General features: G+C 43.3%; 1 protein-coding gene across 1 annotated transcript in view; it reads right to left on the bottom strand.

Annotated features, from left to right (window-relative positions):
* Armc1 (armadillo repeat containing 1) overlaps positions 1–17,366 on the bottom strand; it is a 28,321-nt gene extending 10,955 nt beyond the window's left edge. The window contains exons 1-3 of the mRNA XM_052180765.1: positions 17,279–17,366; positions 12,179–12,399; positions 2,698–2,789 (exon numbers count right to left, since the gene is read on the bottom strand). Of these exons, the coding sequence (XP_052036725.1) occupies positions 2,698–2,789; positions 12,179–12,361 (275 nt within the window). The 5' untranslated portion in view covers positions 12,362–12,399; positions 17,279–17,366. The remainder of the gene's footprint in view (positions 1–2,697; positions 2,790–12,178; positions 12,400–17,278) is intronic.
* Between the last annotated feature and the right edge of the window lie 6,882 nt (positions 17,367–24,248).

Below are 24,248 nucleotides of genomic sequence, written 5' to 3'. Positions count from 1 at the left end.
TGGTCATGGTGTCTCTTCACAGCAATTGAATCCCTAAGACTTGTAATAAGCCACCAGGCCTGGCTGAGCTATAACAATTTCCTAGTTTAAAACATGACTGAGACTCATTATCTATCCTAGCATGGCACAAAACTACATTTAATTGAAATTATTAACTAGGAAACCAAGTAACAAGATCAAGTTACCAAATTTCTTTGGTCCACTACTACCACAATTTTTGTTCAAATCATCTTCCTTTTATTGGTTCACGGAGCTTAGGCTATTTTAAAGTTGAGCTGTAGAGGCAGAGAGCTGCAAGGCAGGTAAGTTTCAATGTTTGAAAAAGATCCAGTGAGATGGAAACTGATGGCAAGCATATTAACAATGCTATTTCAAGAAATATATTAGCAGGGCCAGGAAGAGAGGGAGCTCAGTAGGGAAAGAATGAGCCTTGTGAGTGTGCGAAATGGAGTGTGGATCCCCAGTAGCCAAGAGAGAGCAGCTGGAGAGCCCGCCTGTAACAGTCTGCCTGTAATTCTAACACCATGCAGGCAGACTAACTAGGCTAACTAGACTACCTATAGTAACACACCATTCAAATACAAAGGCTTCGAATGCTTATTTTAGTGAACAGAGGTAACTTTTCCAAAGCTTGAAGGGCAGAATGAATAAATAAATAAATAAATAAATAAATAAATAAATAAATAAATAAATAAATAAATAAAAGTCCCCACTATTAAAACAGCTGTGGCAGGCCGGGTGTGATGGCGCACACCTGCAATCCCAGCACTTGGGAGGCAGAGGCAGGCGGATTTCTGAGTTTGAGGCCAGCCTGGTCTACAGAGTGAGTTCCAGGACAGCCAGGACCACACAGAGAAACCATGTCTCGAAAAACCAAAATAAATAAATAAATAAATAAATAAATAAATAAATAATAAAAAAATAAAATAAAAAAAATAAAAGGGGGCTGTGGGACCAAATTAGAATTAGTAGTGCAGCAGGTGATTCAGCCGTTAAAGGTGCTTACTCAAGCTGTCCTCTGACTTACACCAGCAAGTACACACCCATGTATGCCTGTGCAGTACATGCATGCAGTGCCTACAGAAGCCAAGAGGGGTTCAGACGCCCTAAAGTAGCATTCTGGATAGCTGTAGGTGACCACGCAGTCGGGGGGCAAGCCTGGGGCAAGTCTGGGGCTCAGGAAGAGCAGCCTGGTGCTCTGACCCACAGAGCCACCTCTTGGTTTTAGAAGCAGTCTCTGCAGACCAAGCTGACTTCTAACTCCTTGCAATCCTTCTGGTTCAGCCTCTTGCGTGCTGAAATTTCTGGTTTGAATAGTAATCACACCTGGCTCTCTGCCTCTGGAGTGCTGAGAGTAAAGGTGTGTGCCACCACCACCTGGCTTCAACACTAGTTTTAAATCTAATTTTCCACATCTTTTTGAACCAAGTTTGTTCAAAGTTTTACTTTGAACTTCAACAACTATGCCGTTTAAGGAGTACACATGCCACTAACTTATAATATACAGATATATATATAATCATATTTATCAAGTTAAATGGCTCTAGGTTTTCAGGAGCTTTCAATCAGACTCATGATAACCTCACCAAGAGAAACTTTCATTTTCCATGACCCTGATTAGGGGTCTTTTGAGTAAAGCCAGGATGATGTAATAACGGACAATGCACCACACTGTCCTTCTGCAGATCCTCTACTGTAATTGTCTAGATGTTCTGCTAACAAATCATCTCTAGTACTTTATTATAAAGCTTCATTCAGTATAGGACTTTTTTCTTACACACTTGCAAACACACACACACACACACACACACACACACGGCTCAGTTAATAAAGTGCTTGACTAACATGCATGAATCCCTGAACTCCTTCTCATGTACCACAGAATCTAGGTATGGTGACACACACATACAATACCAGTACTCTGAAAATAAAGGCAGGAAGATTAGCAGCTCAAAATAAACACACGCACACACACAAATATCGTGTATTTTAATTTTTAGACAATGGTCTATGGTGAGTGATTTCTTGAAGCCCTTTTTGAGTCAATAGGAAATATATGAATTTTAAATCTTTAAACTATAAACTCAAAAACAGCAATTAATGAACTAGAAAGTACAATGGGAAGGAATGTTTGAGAGATATTAAAAGCCATGGATACTCTGCTTTCTTCATTATCGGAACAAAAACCTGTTTCCCTGTTTCTATCATATTAGCTACAGATATCCTAGTATTAACTCTAAAACTTAGGACAAAAAAGCAAATGAATTTTGAAATATTTATTAATATCCCCAACTCACAGGATGGATACCATGTCAATATCTTAAATAAAATATAAACATGTATAAGAACTATAAATACCCACATTTATCAATAAAAACAAAAACCAGGTATGCATGGTGGCACATACTTTTAGTCCTAGCTCTCAGAAGGCAGGGGCAGACAGATGTCTGAGCTCAAGGCCAGCCTGGTCTGTAGAGCTAGTTCCAGGACAGCCAGCCCTACACAGAAAACTAATATTCATTAGCAAAAAAATTTTGGACATAAAACCTGCAGAAGCCTATCTTCTGTTAGAATTAAATTCTCTAAATACTTGAAGCTTAAAAAGGAAGGTAAACTTTGAGTCTTGGTTCCAGGCGCACAGAGGCCCCTTCCGGGACCTCAGAGGACTCCGGACGCACTGTCTGCCCGCGAACTTACTTCTGGATGACGTTCTGCAAGCTCAGCATCATTCCCAGTTCTCCCTTCATCTTGTCTCTGTTCGCACGGCATTCAGCCAAGTATCGGAGCGCCTGCAAGCAAAGAGAGTCAATTCGCACATAATGTCACCTATAACTTACTGCAAGAGCAAAAAGAACATAAGTGTTTTTATTTTCAGCATCAACTGATTTTAATTGTCCTTTAACTGTCGTTCACAGTAACCTCCTAGGGCTGCAAGGTTATTCCATGTGCTGTAGGAAATGCACATTCCGACCATATCAGCAAGGTCAAAATGAGGCTGTTCCACTTTACTTACCATTTCATCTTGACAAGGCCGCAATGAGCTATATTCCATTTATTAATCTCAAAAAGTAGTTCCAATAGCCATCATTGGCCTATCTGCTTTTGCTCATGACTTAAATCGCTGGGGACAAAGCATACAGTGAGCTTTATACAATGAACTGAGTCCTGTTTTTACTGTATTACACCTTTCAAATGGAAAACAAACAACAACAACACAGGCAAAGTGGCAGTGCCTGCAATCTCACCAAGGAGGAGGCTGAGGTAGGAGAGTTTGCTGTGAGCCAAAGGCTAGCCTTGACTGCATAGTAAGTCTCAGGACACCCTGGGCTACAGGAAACCCTACCTCAAAACACCAAAACAAGAGAAAATTACAAGATGACCTAGTGGCCGCATTCTGAGTCAGGCTAACTTTTTCAGTTTTTCGGGTCCTTTTTCTCTCACAGTGAGCATGTTTTTGTCACTATTTCCCTTACACACTGCTTTTTCAAGGTCGTTTGGATATTTCCCTTCACATCTAAATGTTGCTATCACGCCCAGACTCCACCACCATCATTCACAGCTGTCTCAGCTTACTTAGCATTCATATTTCCACTGGGCCTTTGCCTTTCAAGTAAAAAATGCTACGGGGCCCACCCGCTGAGATGCCACTATAATGTCCGAGTCTGTGGTGGAAAGATGAGAGAAGGAGAAGTGGAATGAGCACTCTAGAGAGAGATGGCGCCGGAGACGCAAGGGCGGTGAGGAACAGCATGGTGGGGGTGAGCAGCCGCGCTCCCACCTGAGGCCACGGTGAAGTAAGTCCCAGTCCCTGCTGCCACTGAGGGGTCTATCTGGGTCTGTGGCCCTGCAGCAGCAAGGGTCTGTGTTGATGTCCCTGGCCCATGCTACCACCAAAGGCCAGGTGTATGTACCTGGTCCGGACTGCTCCCGGGACAGTTGATGTCCAAAGGCTGAGCACTCAGGAGAGCTGCCCCCCCTCACCTAGGCAGCAGCACAGTAGAGCTGCCCCCCCTCACCTGGGCAGCAGCACAGTAGAGCTGCCCCCCCTCACCTGGGCAGCAGCACAGTAGAGCTGCCCCCCCCCTCACCTGGGCAGCAGCACAGTAGAGCTGCCCCCCCCCCCCCCCCCGACCTGGGCAGCAGCACAGTAGAGCTGCCCCCTCTCACCTGGACAGCAGCACAGTAGAGCTGCCCCCCCCCCACCTGGACAGCAGCACAGTAGAGCTGCCCCCCCCCACCTGGGCAGCAGCACAGTAGAGCTGCCCCCCCCCAACCTGGGCAGCAGCACAGTAGAGCTGCCCCCCTCACCTGGGCAGCAGCACAGTAGAGCTGCCCCCCCTCACCTGGGCAGCAGCACAGTAGAGCTGCACCCCCCCCAACCTGGGCAGCAGCACAGTAGAGCTGCCCCCCCCCCAACCTGGGCAGCAGCACAGTAGAGCTGCCCCCCCCCCCCAACCTGGGCAGCAGCACAGTAGAGCTGCCCCCCCCCCACCTGGGCAGCAGCACAGTAGAGCTGCCCCCCCCCAACCTGGGCAGCAGCACAGTAGAGCTGCCCCCCTCACCTGGGCAGCAGCACAGTAGAGCTGCCCCCCCCCCCACCTGGACAGCAGCACAGTAGAGCTGCCCCCCCCCACCTGGGCAGCAGCACAGTAGAGCTGCCCCCCCCCAACCTGGGCAGCAGCACAGTAGAGCTGCCCCCCTCACCTGGGCAGCAGCACAGTAGAGCTGCCCCCCCTCACCTGGGCAGCAGCACAGTAGAGCTGCCCCCCTCACCTGGGCAGCAGCACAGTAGAGCTGCCCCCCCTCACCTGGGCAGCAGCACAGTAGAGCTGCCCCCCCCCCCCAACCTGGGCAGCAGCACAGTAGAGCTGCCCCCCCCCCCACCTGGGCAGCAGCACAGTAGAGCTGCCTCCTCTCACCTGGACAGCAGCACAGTAGAGCTGCCCCCCCCCCACCCTGGACAGCAGCACAGTAGAGCTGCCCCCCCCCCCCCCACTGCTGAGGTCATGAGAACAGGAGAGTAGGCCCTGCACCGCTCCCTGGGAGTACAGCAGAGCTGATCCTATTAGCAGGGGATCAGGCGAGCTGGCCCTGATGGCATGAGGCATGAGGCATGAGGCATGAGGCATGAGGGGAGCTGGCCAGGCCAGTGCTGGATAGCTCATCTGGTGGATGTGTGCCTGAGGGAGAGTTGCTAGCTGGCCACCGAGCTGCCACCCAGGCCCTACTCCATCCACATCCCCTCAGCTATGAACTGGAGTCAGGAAGGCAGAGATGCGAAGGTACAGCATCTCCCTGACAGAGAGCAACAACTGAATATCCAAGAGGAGTGCCAGGCAGGCTCCAGTGTTGACAGTGTATCAGAAGCCGGAAGCCTCAAACCAATGATTCATTGCAATGAACATCTGCAAGTAAAGATGCTGGGATAAAAGGGTATACTGCGATACACTGCAGTTTCCACAGTAAGATTTCCAGAGATCTTAGAGGGGAAGAGAGTCTTGTTTAACAACTAATCTGTATATTCAAAGCATAAAAGACCACATGGTAAGGGAATAATCCCACCAGCAAGTGAAACAAACAGACCCTGCGTCCAGGGCAGGGTGCAGGTAGTTTGGGATGACATATGCCAGAAGAACTAAGACCTCCCACACGTAAGGCACTGGGGCGAATGCTGGGACGCAGCGGTTCACCTTGGCGGTGGATACACTCTCACAAATCCCAAAGCAATCTCAAAAGTCAAACTGGCCCCAAGTTTTCCTAAAACCAACAGTGACCAAAGTTCAACAGTATGTATAGGAATATTTAAAAAAAAATTCAAAATCCCAACATATTAAAAGATTTTAATGCCTGGCACAATTAGAAAATCATCAGATTAGAAAAATTGCAGGTAAGTATAACTACATCCAGAATAGGGAGGCAAAAAGTAATCAAAAGGCAAACTGAAGACTACGAACTAGAAAGCCATCAAAAGAGCTCTTCTCCACTCCACGTTCGAGGCTGAGGTGAATAAACACCAGGCAGAGACACGGACGCCAGTGAGGCAGCAAGCAACTTCCACAGGACCAGCACTGGACATGAAACAGATTACAGAATAAAGAGCAGTGGACTTTAAAATGCAGCAACCGAACCAGCCAAAAGAAATGCAAAAAGGAAGAAAAGAGATGAAATAAACGGGCATAAAGGATCAGTGCCTATAGGACACCATATGCTAACATACGTGGACGGAGACATTGGAAAGGGCAAAGACATTCACTAAAAATGAAAAATAAAAACCTCCAAAAAACCAATGGGTAACAATTTCAACATGGAGATTTAAACCCACAGACCCAAGAAATTCAACAAGTCCCAAGTAAAACAATAAAAGAAAATACATCAAAATCTGTATTGCATATATCAATTATTTCCCGAAAAACAGTAACATCATCACAGATAAAGTCACAAAAACTCTTCTTCTCAGCATGGCATTTCCTCGTCATCAGTGAGTAAAAGGGCAGCCACGGAAACCTGATAGCCTGAAGTCCATCTCCAGAAGCCACCGGAGAAGGAGAAAACCCACTCTCCAAAGCTGTCCTCTGACCCCCATAAATGAGCCCTGTCTGTTGCTGTCACACACACACACACACACACACACACCCCACATACAGAAGCATAAAAAATGCTCAAAACAAGTACGCCACTTTTCTTATTAGAAGTCACATACATTGGCAGCCTGATATGCTGGCTTATTCCTGTATCCCCAGCACACAGAGGTTGAGACAGATTCCCATGAGTTCGAGGCAAGCGTGATTTACATAGTTCTAAGCCAGCCTGGACTATAAGAGTGAGACCTTATCTGAAAAAACAAAACAAACAAAAAACAACAAAAGCCATAAGCCATGAGAGACAAACAGCAGCAATATTTTTTAAGTATAGGAAACAATAACAAACCTATACTGCAAATGTTAAAAAAAAAAAAGTTCCTCAGGCAGGAAAATAAAAAGATGTTGGGGACTGGAGAGATGGCTCAGTGGTTAACAGCATTGACTGCTCTTCCAAAGGTCCTAAGTTCAATTCCCAGCAACCACATGGTGGCTCACAGCCATCTGTAATGGGATGCAATGCCCTCTTCCAGGGTGTCTGAAGAGAGGTACAGTGTACTTACATATAATAAATAAATAAATATAATAAGTAAATAAATAAAAAGATGTTGGTACAAATCCCAGTCTGTGTTTAGGAGTAAAGAACACTAGAAATGGGAAAGATAAGAATAAATATAAACGACAGCTGACACTGAATGTGGTGGCACAAGCCTTTAGCACCAGCACTCTGGAGGCAAAGGCAGGCAGATGGCTGTGAGTGCAAGGCCAGCCTGGTCTCCAAGGTAGATGTCCAGGCCAGCCAGGGATAAATGAGAGCCTGTTTCCAAACAAAACCAAAGCTGGAAACAAACTTGGGCTACAGGGCAACAGCACTCCAACTCCTATTCCTCCCTCACCCAAATCCTCCAAACTTTCAAGAGTCATAATACTTGAAACTGGGTATGGTAGCACATGCCTGTAACCCCAGCATCTGAAAAGACAGAGGCAGGCAGGTCTCAAGTCAGGGTCTGTCACAGACAAAATCAAACTGAAAAAGCAACCATATTTTGCATTTTTAATATATTTTAGAGCTAACTAAAAATGCTTTAGCTAGGTGCTTGCTTAGTATGCATTGAGTTCTAGTTCAGTCCCGAGTACCACACACAAAGACTGAAAGAACACCGTTTAAGGCAGTATGTATGCATGTATACATACCGTAGAAACACAGCGAAGTACTATATATGATGACAATAACACAACGATGGGAGAAAAGGTGCTAATGCTGACAGGGAAGCCATGAACCAGTTTTCCTATTTAATATCAATGCCTAAGGCAAAGACAAATGATCTTTATATGGGACATTTAGATATAACATACTGTTGTGTGTTATATCATAGATAAATAAAGCATATGAGCAGGTTAAACGTAGACAAGTAAGTTGAAAATGGATATTATAAAACTGGCAGTGCTATATTAAAAAGATATGGAGAGAGGGGGCAGCCTTGTCTAGTCCTTGATTTTAGTGGGATTGCTTCAAGTTTCTCTCCATTTAGTTTGATGTTGGCTACCGGTTTGCTGTATATTACTTTTACTATGTTTAGGTATGGGCCTTGAATTCCTGTTCTTGCCAAGACTTTTAGCATGAAAGGATGCTGAATTTTGTCAAATGCTTTTTCAGCATCTAATGAAATGACCACGTGGTTTTTTCTTTGTTTAAGTAGTGGATTGCATTGACAGATTTCCGTATATTGAACCATCCCAGCATCCCTGGGATGAAGCCTACTTGATCAGGGTGAATGATTGTTTTGATGTATTCTTGGATTCGGCTGGCAAGAATTTTATTGAGTATTTTTGCATCTATATTCATTAGGGAAATTGGTCTGAAGTTCTCTTTCTTTGTTGGATCTTTGTGTGGTTTTGGTATCAGCATAATTGTGGCTTTGTAGAACGAGTTGGGTAGTGTTCCTTCTGTTTCTATTTGGTGGAATAGTTTAAAGAGTAATGGTGTTAGGTCTTCTTTGAAGGTCTGATAGAATTCTGCACTAAAACCATCTGGTCATGTGCTTTTTTTGGTTGGAAGACTTTCAATGACCACTTCTATTTCTTTAGGGGTTATGGGACTGTTTAGATGATCTATTTGATCCTGATTTAATTTTGGTATTTGGTATCTGTCTAGGACATTGTCCATTTCCTCCAGATTATCCAGTTGTGTTGAGTATAGGTTTTTGTAGTAGGATCTGATGATTTTTTGAATTTCCTCAGTTTCTGTTGTTATATCTCCCTTTTCATGCTCATGGATTGGTAGGATTAATATAGTTAAAATGGCCATCTTTCCAAAAGCAATATACAGATTCAATGCAATCCCCATCAAAATCCCAACTCAGTTCTTCAGAGTTAGAAAGAGCAATTCTCAAATTCATCTTGAATAACAAAAAACCCAGGATAGCTAAAACTATTCTCAACAGTAAAGGAAAGTCTCCTCAAAAAACTACCTACTCCAGCCAGCTGTGAAGGCGCCATACCTGTAATCCCAAACTAAGCAAGGTAAGATGGGACAGGTTTCATATAGTTGGAAATCCTACTTCCAAAACAAAAACTAAAACAAAAAACAAACAAAAAGAGTTGATCCAGCTTATAGCCCTATTTGAAGACTGTATTTCTTTTAGGAAAGTCTGGCTAACCTAATTGTGGTGTGTAGACCCATCCCTAGCCTGTGTTCAGCCTTCCCATGCCCAGGAAGAAATTAGCTTTTTAATTATCTTAAGAAAATCCTACACAAATGACTTTTTAAAAGTAACAACTTTTTATTCAAGTCTCAACACATTTTTATTGTCTAATTACTAATGCCACAATAGCAAGGTGTTTTGTTTTGCAGAGTCTCACTATGTATCTCTAACTGGCCTAGAACTCACTATGTAGACCATGCTGGTCTCAAACTCAAGAGATGCCTACCTCTGCCTTTTAAGGTGCCAAGATTAAAGGTTTGTGCCACTACACATGAGAATATTAACACCACACATTAAAACATTACATTTTTTAATTTGACTTTCACATTGTTCATTTTGTGTGCATGCCCCTGCACCAGAACACAATGCCTGGAAGTCATGAGACAGCTAGCAGAAGTTTGCTCTCTTACACACAAGGGTATTTTGCTTCTACGTGTGCCTGTGCACTCTGTAACAACAGTCTGAGCTCTTTGCTGAGCCATCTAACCAGTCTTCATCATGACTCTTTTTTTTTTTTTTTTTTTTTTTTTTTGGTTTTTTGGATTTGTTTTTTTTGAGACAGGGTTTCTCTGTGTCGCCCTGGCTGTCCTGGAACTCACTCTGTAGACCAGGCTGGCCTCGAACTCAGAAATCCGCCTGCCTCTGCCTCCAGAGTGCTGGGATTACAGTGTGCGCCACCACCTGGCTCATCATGACTCTTTAATGTCATTTATTATATGCGGCAATTCACTTCCAGCCACTTAAAAATTGCTTATGATGAATTCATTTAAACCAGGGTATCAGTCAGGTCCACGAATAACATTTGACTGATACATCTCTTAAATAAAATGTACAAGGTAACTATCTGTAAGGGGAAGCTCTGAGGTTAAAGTCCTGTTCCCCAATTGGTTCTTGATTTGTCAGGAAAGCAGGCCAGGGGACTTCCAGGTCCCAGGAGGAACAGAAGACGCAAGGAAGAGGAGGAAGCTTTTCTGCCATGCTTTGGAGGAGGAAGAACACAACAATTATGTGAGGCCTCAAGGGGAGCTATGGTCTGCAGCCTCTGCTACAGGCAGGTGGTCAAGGATGTCTGGCAGGGGCCAGGTGGGACCGGCCCTAAGTTCAGGGCAGGTGGAAAGATGGAGACAATAAACTGGTAAGGGCACACTCTTCCAGGCAGGAGAGATCAGCACCCAGCAACTGTGCCAAGAAGGTAATTGTAAAGGAATTAACTCTGTGTGTGTCTTTTATCACACACAGAAGAGGATTCAAGGGTCTCAGGAGTGGGCTAATAGCGAGGTCACCTCCAGGAGCCACAGGCGAGTAGTACAAAAGGGAAGACGGGAGGGGCTAGTAGCAGGGCAACCCCAGGCAACAGGTTTTAAAACTACACACAGCAACTATCATCGCTGCACTCTCCCCCAGATGCCTTTCCTTTTTTTATTAATTACCATTGAAGGTACCACATTTTATGTCACTGAGAAATTCTCCCATTCTGGATCTGTCTGACAGTCTTGTGGCTCTTTAACATGTTTCCCATAGTTCCTTTTGAGTTGTTAGCTTTTACCTGCATACTTTCTCTTTCCTGATTGGTCCTCCTTACCTTAAAGTGTCATATCCATCAACTAGTGAATGGATAAACAAAACGGTGTATGTCTACACAACGGAATGTTCTCAAGACATAAAAGGAACAAAGTGCTGAAACTTGTTGAGTATAGGTATCTGTTCCAATATAATATAAATTAAAAAAATGCCATCGAGTTACAGATTATATGATCATAATTACACAAAAACTCTATCGGCATTTTTGCAGAGTAGCAAATAGATCGTTGTTGCCTACATAATGGGGATCGCTCTGCGGAGAGAGAAGTGACGAGTACAGTCCTCTCCCTGGGTGAGAAATACTTCCAAAGTAAGATGTGGTAATGCCCTCCTGGAGGGTATTATAATCCCAACACTCCAGAGGCTGATCCAACAGGGCCTCAAGTTCCAGGTAGATTACATAAAAAGTCTCAAGCAATATAACAGAATAAAAATGTTCTAAAATTGACTACGATGATGCCTGAACCACTCTGTGAATAAAGCCATCCAAAGGATATTTTAAATGCATGACCTTTACAATGGCATAAAAGTTTCATCTGAAAAAGCTGTTATAAACCAGATGAGGTGGTGTACATCTGTAACCCCAGTTCTTGGGAGTCTGGGACTACACAGTGAGTGCTAGGTGAGCAAGGGGTACAAGGTAAGGCCTTTGCTTAGTCTCCTCCCCAACAAAGAAAGCTAGTATGAAATTTATATATATAATCTTTTGGGTGAGTTTAGTACAGCATGTGCTTAACATCCATGACACCCTGGTTTTTAACCTCTTGTACTAAAAAGTAACTTTCTGAACTCAAGAATTCTCTTAATTGATGGCCTAGAGAACATTAAAAGGTTTGCCAAACATGCATAGAGTCCTGGATTTGATCCCCCGCTACACACACTACATATTCTACATACATAGAGGGCTTGGGGGATGAAAACAATAACAGGCTGGGTGTGACGATGCATGTATGCCTGCAGCCAAAAGGTGATGTGTGCCCAAGAGCTGGAAGAACAGCCCAACCAACACAGCAATACATCCCATGTCAAAAAGAAAACCAAACAAACCACAGTCCAGCATGCTAACTGACAATACCAAGGGCCAGAACATTTTATATATGTGTTATAGTTACCACTTACATTAAAGAACAAAATCAACATGCTGCTATTTGTGTTAAAGAACTGCATACATGCCATGGTTTCCATGTTTTTTACATGCCAGAATACAGACTGTATGATCTAATGTCTTAGTCTTTTACCATGTTATCAAAGGTCTTTGAAAAATTTTACTTGCATTAATTAAAACAACAAAACAAAGTATTAAAAACAACTTACGAGCAAAGCTGAGTGAACGACGGGGGGGTTTGGGTGGTCCATAAATAAAATAAGGCCAGGCAAACATCCCTGATCCTGGACGATGGCTCTTCTATTCAATGGATCTGCTGCTAAATCCCGTAGCTGGTTAACTACTGATAAAGCATCAGGCTCTTCGTTCATAGTAGAAGATGATGAATTCATCTTCTATGACATGCACATGAATAAAAGCTTCTTAAATTCTATAAAGGAAAAGGAAAAAACAGTAGAAGTCAGGTTCACAAAATTAGTTCTCGTCTGCCAGAGTAGCCGAGGACTCCATTGCTCTACTCACACACTGAGACAGGTCTCACTTAGATTGTCTATGTCGCTGATGCTGTCCATGTATTCCTCATTCTCCTGCCTTCGCTTCTCAAAAGCTTGGATTCCAAGCAAGCACCAGCTATGCCTAGCTATGGTACCTTTAAGTAACTACATTATAACATCTTTAGAAAGAAACAGATGAATCTAAATCACACACACAAAAATAAGGACTGGCAACTCTAAAGCTTGTGAAAACTGAAATGAACATAAGCTGAAGGAAGAAATCGAGTTAGTTATATATGCAAAAGAACATATGCCGTCCTCAATATTCCAATAAATCCCATTTTAGCAATACATATTTTAACAGTAAGGTTCCAATAAACACGGTCTCTACGTACAAGTTGTAACCTTTGCTCTCCTTTTCGAACTGTAACACTGCCAGACTTTTCCCTCCTAGAGCATTTCTAGAACTAAATCAAATGCCTCAAGGAAAAGTAGTGAGTTGACAGCTTGGGCTTTTTTTACTCATCCGTGGGGAGGGGGTAGGGAGAGGCGCACAGCAAACTGTGTCTACCAAAGATAAACTCTCCCAAGGAAAGGGGAGCACCAAAGGAGACCCTTGCCAGGCACTGTGGCCTACTTGTAATGCAAGCTACCCCAAAAACTGAGGCAGGATGATCTCAAGTTCAGAGCCACCTGGGTGACTTATTAAGACCCTGACTCAAAATGAAAATTTTGTTCAAGGAACTAGCTAGGTGGTGGAGCACTGCCTAGTACACCGTCCTTAGTTTCTGAGTTCAATTCCAAAGACAGGAAAGGAAAAAAGGAGCGACGAAGAAAGAAAAAATGAAAAAGGGCTTCTCTCTAATCTGTGCCTCAACCGAGCAATGTGGGAGAGCAGGGTTAAGGCACTTGCTGCCAAACCTGACAGCTAAGTCCCATGTCTGGAACCCAAACAGCGGAACATGACAACCTACCCCACAACTTGTCCCTGGCCTCCACCCTTGGCACATGGTGGCATCCGTGCACCAATATGTACATAAACTTACAGACAGTAAATGAATACACACACATACATACACACACACACACACACACACACACACACCACAACAAAACCAAACACAGCAAACAGTGGCTTTTTCAGTGTCCAAGCTTTGATACTGTAACAATCTCTTTTTATCTGTCATCCTTCAATAACTACTCAATGGAGATCATCCCTTAGATGTTATATATAATCTTCCTGTTCCTTTGGAATAGCCTGCAGTCAAAATATCTTAAGCCTTCCAATCCTCAAACCCTCCCGATAAGTTCCAGCTGGGGTCTACCAGCGAAGAGTCAGGAATATCAGGGATGCCAGACACTCAACACCAAAACAAGGAGAGTTGTGGGTCAAATGCCATAGCAACTGCAACTTTTCAACGAGGTACGAAAAGCAGGCAGGAGTACTCGGATTTGCCCTCCAAATTACAGATTTTACGTAAAACTTCAAAGCAAGGCTAGTCAATGTTAAAAGTTCATTTTATTTTAGTATCTTGATGACATCAGGTTACAGACACCCCTTTTTGACTATGTGGCCTGAACCTTTGCAAATAATCAATGTTTTAGTAGCAGATTGCTGAGCTCACATAACCAATTTTTATCTTATCTTGCTTTTATTTTTGAGACAAGGTCTCACTGTACAGCCCAAGATAGCCTCAAACTTGTAGGACTCCTGCTAAAGCCCCTGAGTGCTGAGACTGCATGAGTACACAACCAGGCCTGTCAAAACAGACGATAAGTTATGCCGGGGCTAGGAAGACACAAGCTGGCCTGGGGATACAGGCCCTAACTGTATTCCCTAGTGCCATAAATGCATACAATAACAGAAAGGCAGGAGGAGGGCACAGGGTGGGATGCTGGACAGACAGCCAACATTCTCCATCTGCTCTGGAGTGACAGGATGACAGGGGTTACCACTGCCAGACTCAAAGGCAGACCTTGGAGGTGAAGAGATGACTGAGTGGCTAAAAGCAGAAACTGCTCTTGCAGAGACCCCAGTTCAGCTCTAAACACCATGTCTGTTGCTCACAGCCATCTGCAGTAACCCCATTTCCAGGTACCTGATACCCTCTTCTGGCCTCCTGGGCACATACGCAAATACGTATATTTGAAAATTAACTTTTTAAAATAGAACTTGAAGCCCAATTTATGTACTGAATATTCTTTATAGTTTTGTGCTAACTATTGACTTAAATTGTTTAAGAGAAATATTTTCTTTCACAGGCTGGAAAAATAGTTACAGGTGATTACTGCAGGATTTACTCCACACTTCTCTATTCCAAATTTAGCAGACATCAAAATAAATGGAGGAAAGGAATTAATGAGAGCAACACACAGTATGTATGAGGATGCCATCATGGAATCCATTACTTTGTATGCTAATGTAAAAACATTTAATTATTCTGTATCACACTAAACAACAGTTTTAGGGCTGGAAAGATAGTTCTGTTGTTAAAGTGCCTACTGTGCAATGAAAACTGAGTTTGCATTTCCAACACCAATGCTGGGTACAGTGGTGCATGTGAGCCCAGCTGGAAGAAGAGCTAGGTGGATCCCTGGAGGTTCACGGACAGACCCCATCTAAAAAAGTAACGTGGAGGGAGCCTGAGGAAGACACCTCCACATATGTGCACGCATATACACACACCGTGTGTGCACACATGCATACACTGACCGTTGTGTAGATGACTGAATGAGTATTGCTGACCGAGCTTGCACAAGGACCTGCATTGGAATCCCAAGCACCAGTGTAAACCAACAAAACCAAGCACGGTGCCACACATCTGGTAATTCCAGTGCTGGAGCTTTGGGGCTATGGAGGCTGGTAGAGCCCTGAACACAGGTCAGCTAGCTTGGCTCCTCCTGGCTCTGCAAAGACCCTGCCTCAAAAACTAAAGATGAGTGAGAGATAGAGGAATATACTGAAAGTTGACCTCAAACCTCCACAGGCATTCGCACAGACACATACACAGTGTGTGCACACCCACAACACACGTACACAATAATTTTGAATAACCTGAAATGCTGTCCTGAGCACATTTATAGTAGCTAATGAACCACAAACAAATAAAAAGGTTAAAACAAATAAAAACCCCTTTCCTTTCTGTAATGAATACCACAAATACAATTCTGTAATGAATTAGCACAAACACAAATGTGCTTTCATCTCTTTATTAGTTGTATTTTCCATCAAAAGCATTAATGTCAAGAAGCATGGACCTGGACAGCGTCAACCAATACAATTTCTTTGGGCCTATCCAAATCAGTAGGTGTTTCTGAAGGCAAGACCCAAGACCTATGCACATCAAATAATTTCTGGTGCAAACAAGAGCCTGAAACTTTACACTGGTATATAAATGAATGCCTCTGAACACAGCACTGAAAGTGGGCCTAGAGAGAGGGCTGGGCAGTTAGGAACACTGGCTGAACTTCCAGAAGACCAGGCTTCAATTCCCAGCACCCAGAATGCAGCTTACAACTCTAACTCCAGTTCCAGGGTATCCGATTTCCTCCTTCTGGTACCAGGCACATGCACAGACATATATGCAGTCAAAACAAACATAGAAAAAAATTTTAATTATTAAAACACTGAAAACTAGAACTCTCTGAAACACTATCTTTAATTATTGAGAATTGGGATAAGTGAACCTGGCCTTTTGTTTCATCATCAAATAACCAAATGAATAAACAAACTGGAAGGAAGGTCTTCATAACAAATGGAAGAAACTGGGGGTAAGGGCTTACATAGGGGGGACTAGACTGTGGCAAACTGAGTATAAATAAAGAACACTAGGGTCTTTAATCTGGTATGCCTTAACTTTTTCTTCTCCTTACTTAGCTCTGGCTCACCTTTGTAGTCAAGATGAGCCTGGGACTAAGAGGGGTCTGCCTGACAATACCTCCCAAGACGGGGATTAAAGGCATACACCATCACGACCCAGACTTATTTTCTCTTCCTTGGTTCTATGTGGACAAACATAACCCTCCTCTAAATTTAAGGGGCACTGAGATCACCTAAGGGACAGTGTAAAAAACCAGTTCAAGCTCAGTGGGTGCAACGGGGTCTGGGAATCTGAGATGTCCAACCAGCTTCCAGACGAAGACTATGCCGCTGTCAGGCAGGAAGTCTTTGAAGCATGGAGTTAGAGACACGCGAGACATTTGTTTTCGGGCAGATGTCTGAAAGGTAGTCTTTTTCTTTTAGCTATGAATCGCCACTTAATAGAAATATTTAGCTCTCTCCTGCTTAAGAGCTGCGGCGAGTACACACTTAGTCTAAATCCTTAATGGTTAAGTAGGATTGAAAAGCAACCACCACCATCAAACACCGAGACCCGATCTGGATTCTCCACCCGATTAACTAACTGTAACTCTTCTGGAATTGAATCACCGTCTCCAAGCCTAAGTTTCTTCAGGTTAACAGTCTATCACGGTGAAAGAAAATAAGAATGCAAGGGAGTAAAATGTCTGGCAAGCACCATGCAAGCACAGAACAACTAACCCAGTTGGAAATCTACTGCAAGCGCTGGGGAAGTAGTTATCAGGAAAGGAGCACAATGCCCACCACCTGTGTACGCGGGTTTCTCTTGAACGAAGGCCTGCGCGCAGAGACTCGGACACCCGCTACCCGCTGGGCGGGCTCGCCGGTCAAAGTAGGAGGCGGGGAGAAGAGCAGGCGTCCTGAGCCTGCAGAGGCAGCCCGCGGGATGCCGGCGGGCGCAGCAGCGGGCCCGCGCAGCAGCGGCCCCTCGGCCCCACCTCGGCCCGGCTACGTACCCTCCAGAGCTCCGGGCGTCCGGAGCCTGCCGCAGCATCAGAGCCGCACCCACCACAGCGGACGACCGGCGGCGGAGACCCCAAGCCGCGGCCTGACTCAAAGAACCACAGGGCAGAGTCGCTGGCGGCGGAGGCGCTGTAGGCTCCGCGGTGACCCTGTCACCTCTGCTGGCTTTATCATCCCATTGGCCGAAAATGAAGCAACGTGAGGAAGGACACCCAATCAGAGAAGGGAGGTTTTCAAACCTAGCAGCTCATTGGTGAACCAGACCGGACCTATGAGGACCCAGAACACTGAATTGGACCAAAGGGCTCGCCGTCCACAGAGTGCTAAACAAATCTACATCCTTCGCGGCTCCGCAACTACAATTCCCAGGGTTCCCGCCGGCAGGAAGGGTTCTGCTTCTGCGTTCAGAAGTTCAAACTGAATAGTTCATCCTCAGAAAGTCTTCCAGATCTAATAAAACATCCTGTAACCCTTCATCACGTCTGTGAGTCTTTACCCAGAATTTTCAGACGTTTTCTTGTAGTTCTTACTATGAACGTCGACACTCTGGCCTCTGGATTTCGTTCATTTCTTAACAGTGCCGCTTTCTAGCAAAGCTAGGGTTGGCCGAAATGATTTGACATTGGAAAGAATTTTGTCTTTTTTCTTGTCAGAGACTTCTGTTAAGAAAGCTTCTCCAGTTCATCATGAAGTTTTGTTAATGCTGTTTTTCTCTTTATCAAAGTAAAGACATACTTGTTTTATCGATAGTAGTCACCGATAGTATCACTGATAGTAGTACTATCGATAGTAGCTTTAGTTATGTTTTATTTTCCAAAGTATTTCTGGAATTGTAATCCAAGTCTCGCAGGCTAATCTGAAGATAATGCATCCATCCACACGCCTTTTTTATTTTCCCTTTTACAGTCTGATTCTGATGTGTTGCTCATATATTAAAGTTATAGGGATTTTGTTGTTGTTGTTGCTGCTGTAAGGAATTTGAAAGGGCTTTAATTTGGAAAGAGTGTGGAAGACATTATACCAGACTACTCTACGCTATTATCTCCAATACTTTGTAAGTGAATTTATAACCCGGATCACCACGGCGGAATCTGAGCATTAAGTAGATAAAGGCTGAAGGCAGATCATTTCAAGTTCAAGTCCAGTTTAGGCTAACTAGAGCTTCACATAAACTTTGACTTACAAATAAAAGAAGAATAAAAGAGTCTATCTCTTGAGTTTCTTAATGTCCCCTTGTTCTTGGTTATCTTACTATTAAAACCCAAAATGAAAACAAGGGCAAAGTAAAGCTTGGTAGAAAACAAGGACAGGTCTCTAAAAACTCTCTGACCTACCAGCAAAAACAAGTCTGTGAACTTTATTCACAAAGTCAAGACAGGGACTGGTGGTCAGAGAACATTGAGCCTAAATTAAAAACAGTGAATGTAGAAAGCAGAAAAAAAATAAAGTAAATATACTAAGTCCAAGGGGCATATCCAGTCAAGCACAACCTATCTGGTTGAGTAAGTGAAGAATTGCCCAATATTCAACTAAAAGATGACTCAGTAATCCAGAAAGGTAAATTCACTGTTTTTTTGCAAATGTTAATCTGCCTATTAGGAAAAGACTGTAGTATTTTCAGAATTAGTAACTAATGAGAGGTTTTTTGAGCCAGTCAGTGAAAATATGTTTCACAAAGACTTTAGCTATTGGAAGTTCGCCACCTGAAATTTAATGTATTCACACTTATGCTTTTAAAGCTCTGCAGAGTCTAAACTTTGTGCAAAATGCCATTACCAAGAAGAGATGACTGGAACTAAAAGACAAAGGAAGTCTTAACAAAAAGCTAATTAGTGCTTCCTAAACTCCTGTGAATTGATTACAAGCCTCAAGGAAGTCTTTTAAGTTTTTATGAATTCATATTTCTAGTTTAAAAGTGTCTGAACTTAACACCTATGAAGTTGTGCTACCTACCATTATGACTCGTTGCTTGAGTCTTAGACATCTTGCTACAGAACAGACCAGAATGTAAAGTTTCTCAACTGTTGTTGCTTAAGACAGTACTCAGATCCCTGTAGTTTTATTTTACAGTCGTCTTTTGAATACACACACAGTGCCAGAGACAGTCTTAGCTTTGGTTCAAAGTGGGAAAAAAAAAAGGCAGCCCTTCAAAGAGCTCAGAGTCACGGTGCTTGAAGAGCAGCGACTTCTGGCATTTTGAGATCAGATAACCCTTTTTCATATTTGAAACTTTAATCTCGTTTTTAATTTTCTTACAGGTACAGATTGTTTTACCTTCCCGCCCATTTCTTCTAGCTCCCTTTTAGTTACCCTTCCCATTATTCCCCTTTGTTCCCCCAAACAATTTCACTTCTACTTTCATGTTTTAAATACATTCATGATTTTATGTGATTATATAAAATCTAGTGTCTTAGGGTTTCTGTTGCTGCAGCCAAACACCATGGCCAAAAAAGCAAGTTTGGGAGGGAAGAATCTTCAATATTGTAGGAAAACAGGACAGGAACTCAAACAGGGAAGATCCTGGAGGAAGGAGCTGATGCAGAGACCATGGAGGGGTGCCGCTTACTCAGCCTTCTTTCTTATAGAATCCAGGACCACCAGCCCAAAGATGGAACTACTCACAATGGACTGGGCCCGCCCCTATCAATCACTAAGCAAATGCCTTTCAGCTGAGTCTTAATGGAGGCGTGTTTCTTAATTAAGATTTCCTACTTTCAGATGACTCTATTAGTATGTGTGACAAATTGACACAAGACTAGCCAGCAGCCATAGGAACCACAAATGAAAGAAATTCGTGTAGTATGATTGTCTCCATGTATGTGTATTTTCCTACAAACAATATAACTTTATCCTTTGTGGGTGAAAAGATCTTATTATATGTACGTGTCACATTTTCTTCATCCAAGTGACTTGGTGCCATCATTTAGCAGTCACGGACAATGCTATATTAAACAGCAATGCGCAAATGTCTCTTTGATTTGTAGTTTACTGGAAACTTCTGTACCGATTTCCGTCGATGCCAGACTAGTTTACAGGACAACAGCTGTGAATAAGAGTTCCCTTTCATCCACATCCTTGCCAGGATTAGTTTTCTGACATTCTGATTGGAGTACAATAGAACCTCAAATTTGTTTTGATTTACATTTCCCACATGTTGTTCAGGTCTCTCCTGTAGTTCATTTTGTAGACTGCTGATTTCCGTTAGCCCATTTAATAAGTAAATATGAGTTATTCTTGTTCAGTGTTTTAGTTCATTGTATTGCCTGGATATTAATCGTCTGGCAGATGTATAGCTGGCAAAGATGTTATCCTATTCTGTAGGATGCTCTTTGAAAAGAAAAAAAGGTTTATTTACTTTTAAATGTAAATACACTGTAGCTGTCTTCAGACACTCCAGAAAAGGGTGTCAGATCTCGTTACAGATGGTTGTGAGCCACCATGTGGTTGCTGGGATTTGAAATCAGGATCTCTGGAAGAGCAATTGGTGCTCTTAACCACTGAGCCATCTCTCCAGCCCATGTTCTTTATTAAGTATTTCCTTTGCATCATAGGAGCCTTTCAATTTCATGAGGTCCCACTTGTCGGTTATTGAAATTATTTCCTAAGCAACTGTAATTCTATTTGAAAGCCCTTGTCTATACTTATGTCTGGATATCTTTTGCTTACCTTTTCTTCTAACAGTTTCAAAGTCTTGGCTCTTTGATTTATTTGGAGGTGATTTTTTATGCAGTGTGAAATATAGGTATCTAGTTTCATGTTTTTATATGTGCATATCTGTCTTAGTTAGGATTTTGCTGCTGTGAACAGATACCATGACCAAAGCAACTCTTACAAGGACAACGTTTAATTGGGGCTGGCTTACCAGTTAGGAGGATTAGCCCATTATCATCAAGGCGGGATCATGGCAACATCCAGGCAGGCATTAACCCCTTGTTAACTTTACACACTAATTCAACACTATTAAACAGTAACCTTTCCTTTCTTGCTTATCCCCAGGATCTCATATTAGTATTAATACCATATATAAAACATTCCAACTTTTAAAATCACCAGTCTTTTAAAAGGCAAACACTAAATGTGTGGACTCTTTTTGAAATGTTCAAAAATCTCTCTAAAAATCCAATGTTTTTAAAACTCCAAAGTTTCTCTAAAAAATCTAAAAGTTCATAACTAGGTTCCTGTAAAATAAAAATAAGTTAAATGCCTTCCTAATCCAAGACAGGATAAGCAGCTCACACTCACGATGAAACCTAAACAAAACCAAAGTCCAACAGTATACAAGTTCAGTGAGAAGCTTCTGGAGCCCACTCAGGATCCTCTGGCCTCCAAGGGGCTTAGGCAGTTCCGTGCCTTCAGGTCTGCTCTATTCTACGCACAGCTCAGGCGTGCTCCAGTCTAAAACAGCTACTCTCCTCAGAGGTCATCACATTATACTGACCTCTCCAAAAGCCTGCTGTCTCCACTGCAAATGGGATGCATATTAATCACTAGCTTCTCCTGGCTCTGTTTGGGGACTCTGACCTTGCCTCATGGTGCCAGACCTCAACTCTGCCCACGATCCGTTCAATACAGAGGCTTTTACTGCAACTGAGGCTGCACCTTTACTAATGTCCTCTTCTAGACTCTCTTCAGGGATTCCATACCTGCCACCGTGTCAAAGCCTCAGCTTCTACGTGACTCCTTCATTCATTCAAAACCAGCACCACTTAGGTAACTCTTACACATTACCGAGTTCGGCTGCCAGGATGAGATGCAACTTTGGCCCCCTCTGTATCAGAGCTTCTGTGTGTTGGCCCTGAGGAAGCACTTCTCAGAGGTTTTTGCCAAAACGATTCTGGTCTCTTTTTAATTGCAGCTGATTCTTCAGTCCTAGCTGACCAGCATCAACTGACCTAGGAAAGCAAAGGTTCGTTTTTCATGGTTTTGGTCTCTTGTTAATCACAGCCAATTTTTCATTTCCCAGTGACCATTATTATTCAAAATAACACATAAATGGCTCTGATGGTGACTTCTTCGCTTCTCTTTAAACTTCACACAGCAGGCCTCCATCGGTAAGATTACTCTCAGCCTTCTCTTCCAGGTTCACACAACCACAGCTCATTAAGCTCTGAGCACTCCATGGCTTTTCTAGTGCAAAGTTCCAAAGTCCTTCAATGTTTCACTCCTGGCAACAATTTCTGTCTTAGTTAGATATCCTTTGCTGTGGTTTTTAGGTGAAAAAAAAATGACCAAAAGCAACTCGGGGAGGAAAAGGTTTACTCCAGCTTATAGTTCCATCATCACAGGAAGCAGGAACTGAAGCAAAGGTCATGGGGGCACACTGCTTACTGGCTTACTCGGCCTGCTCTCTTATACAACCCAGGACCACCTGCTCAGAGGTGGCACTGCCCATAATTGGCTGGGCCCTCCCATTTCAATCATTAATCAAGAAAATGCCCAATAGACTTCATACAGGCTAATCTTATAGAAGCATTTTCTCAACTAAGAGTCCTTCCCAAATGACTCAAGCTTGTGGCAAGTTGACAAAAATCACCAAACAAACCAGGACAGAAAACTGGAGTGGGAAGGGCAGGCTATAACACATCAAAAGCCTTTCCCTAGAACTTTCCCTTAAAATTTCCTCAGCATTCCCAACCAGGGACTAGATGTTCAAATATATGAACCTATGGTGGACATTTCACATTCAAAACACTGCACCACATAAAGGAAGGAGAGAACCGATTCCACAGCCTTGTCCTCTGACACACAACACACACTGTGGTGGGTATGTCTGCCCTTCAAACTGTCTCTCCATCATCTCTCTCTCTCTCTCTCTCTCTCTCTCTCTCTCTCTCTCTCTCTCTCTCTCTCTCTCTCTCTCTCATACACACACACACACACACACACAGATATGAGAAGAATGACATATAACATTGTTCATAATAGATGACTATCTTAGTGACTTTTGTAAGGGTCCCTGCAGATGCTAGCAGAGCAACATCTGTGTGAGGCAAGAAGGAAATCCAGCCACCACAACTGAGTTAGCCTCCGCTGGCTCACACTTCTAGAGACTGACACTTGGTCATTTATTTTTGACATATTTAAGTACAGTACAAGTCTGAGCAAAGGTTTTCTCCTGACAATTTTAACAATATTTTGCCAAGTACTTGTAACCTCTTCCATAATGATAGGTTATATAGCTTAAGGGCCTAGGATCTAGTGTGGTCTCCATCACACACACAGGGAGGAGGTCACCAGGCTATAAAGAACATGTGACATCTCCCCTAAGGTTGGGTTCTGTTGACTGAGAGGTAAAGATAAAGGTATAGGCAGGAAGAGTCTGGGGTTAATTTAATAGTCTGGGGGATTCAGGAACAGCCTGGCCCCGAGACAGCATAGCTCACTAGGCTATTAACAACATCCATTCCCAGTGGGAAACAGGAATACACATTTGTAGGCTTAGATTTTTCAAAACTTGTTTTTAATAAGGGTTCTCAAATGCTTTTATGACTCTTCTAGCCCACTACTTCCCATGTTCCTACCATTGCAGGGGCGAACCTACCTGATTAACATTGCTGGTTTCCCTTATGCTTATCTATGAGCATAAGGACTATGTGCCCTCAACAACGTTTATATTGCTATGAAGAGATACCATGACCAAGGCAACTGTGATGGTTTGTATATGCTCAGCCCAGGGAGTGACACTATTGGAAGGTTGGCCCTATTGGAGTAGGTGTGGCCTTGTTGGAGAAAATGTGTCATTATGGGTGTGAGCTATAAGACCTCATCCTAGCTGCCTGGAAGTCACTATTCTGCAGCCTTCAGATGAAGATGTAGAACTCTCAGCTCCTCCTGCACCATGCCTGCTTGGATGCTGCCATGCTCCTGCCTTGATGACAATGGACTGAACCTCTGAACCTCTAAGCCAGCCCCAATTAAATGTTGTCCTTATAAAAGCTCCCTTGGTTATGGAGTCTGTTCACA

Source organism: Apodemus sylvaticus, chromosome 4 (genome assembly GCF_947179515.1).
Source record: "Apodemus sylvaticus chromosome 4, mApoSyl1.1, whole genome shotgun sequence".
NCBI lineage: Eukaryota > Metazoa > Chordata > Mammalia > Rodentia > Muridae > Apodemus > Apodemus sylvaticus.
This window is presented reverse-complemented; position numbering and strand designations above follow the sequence as displayed.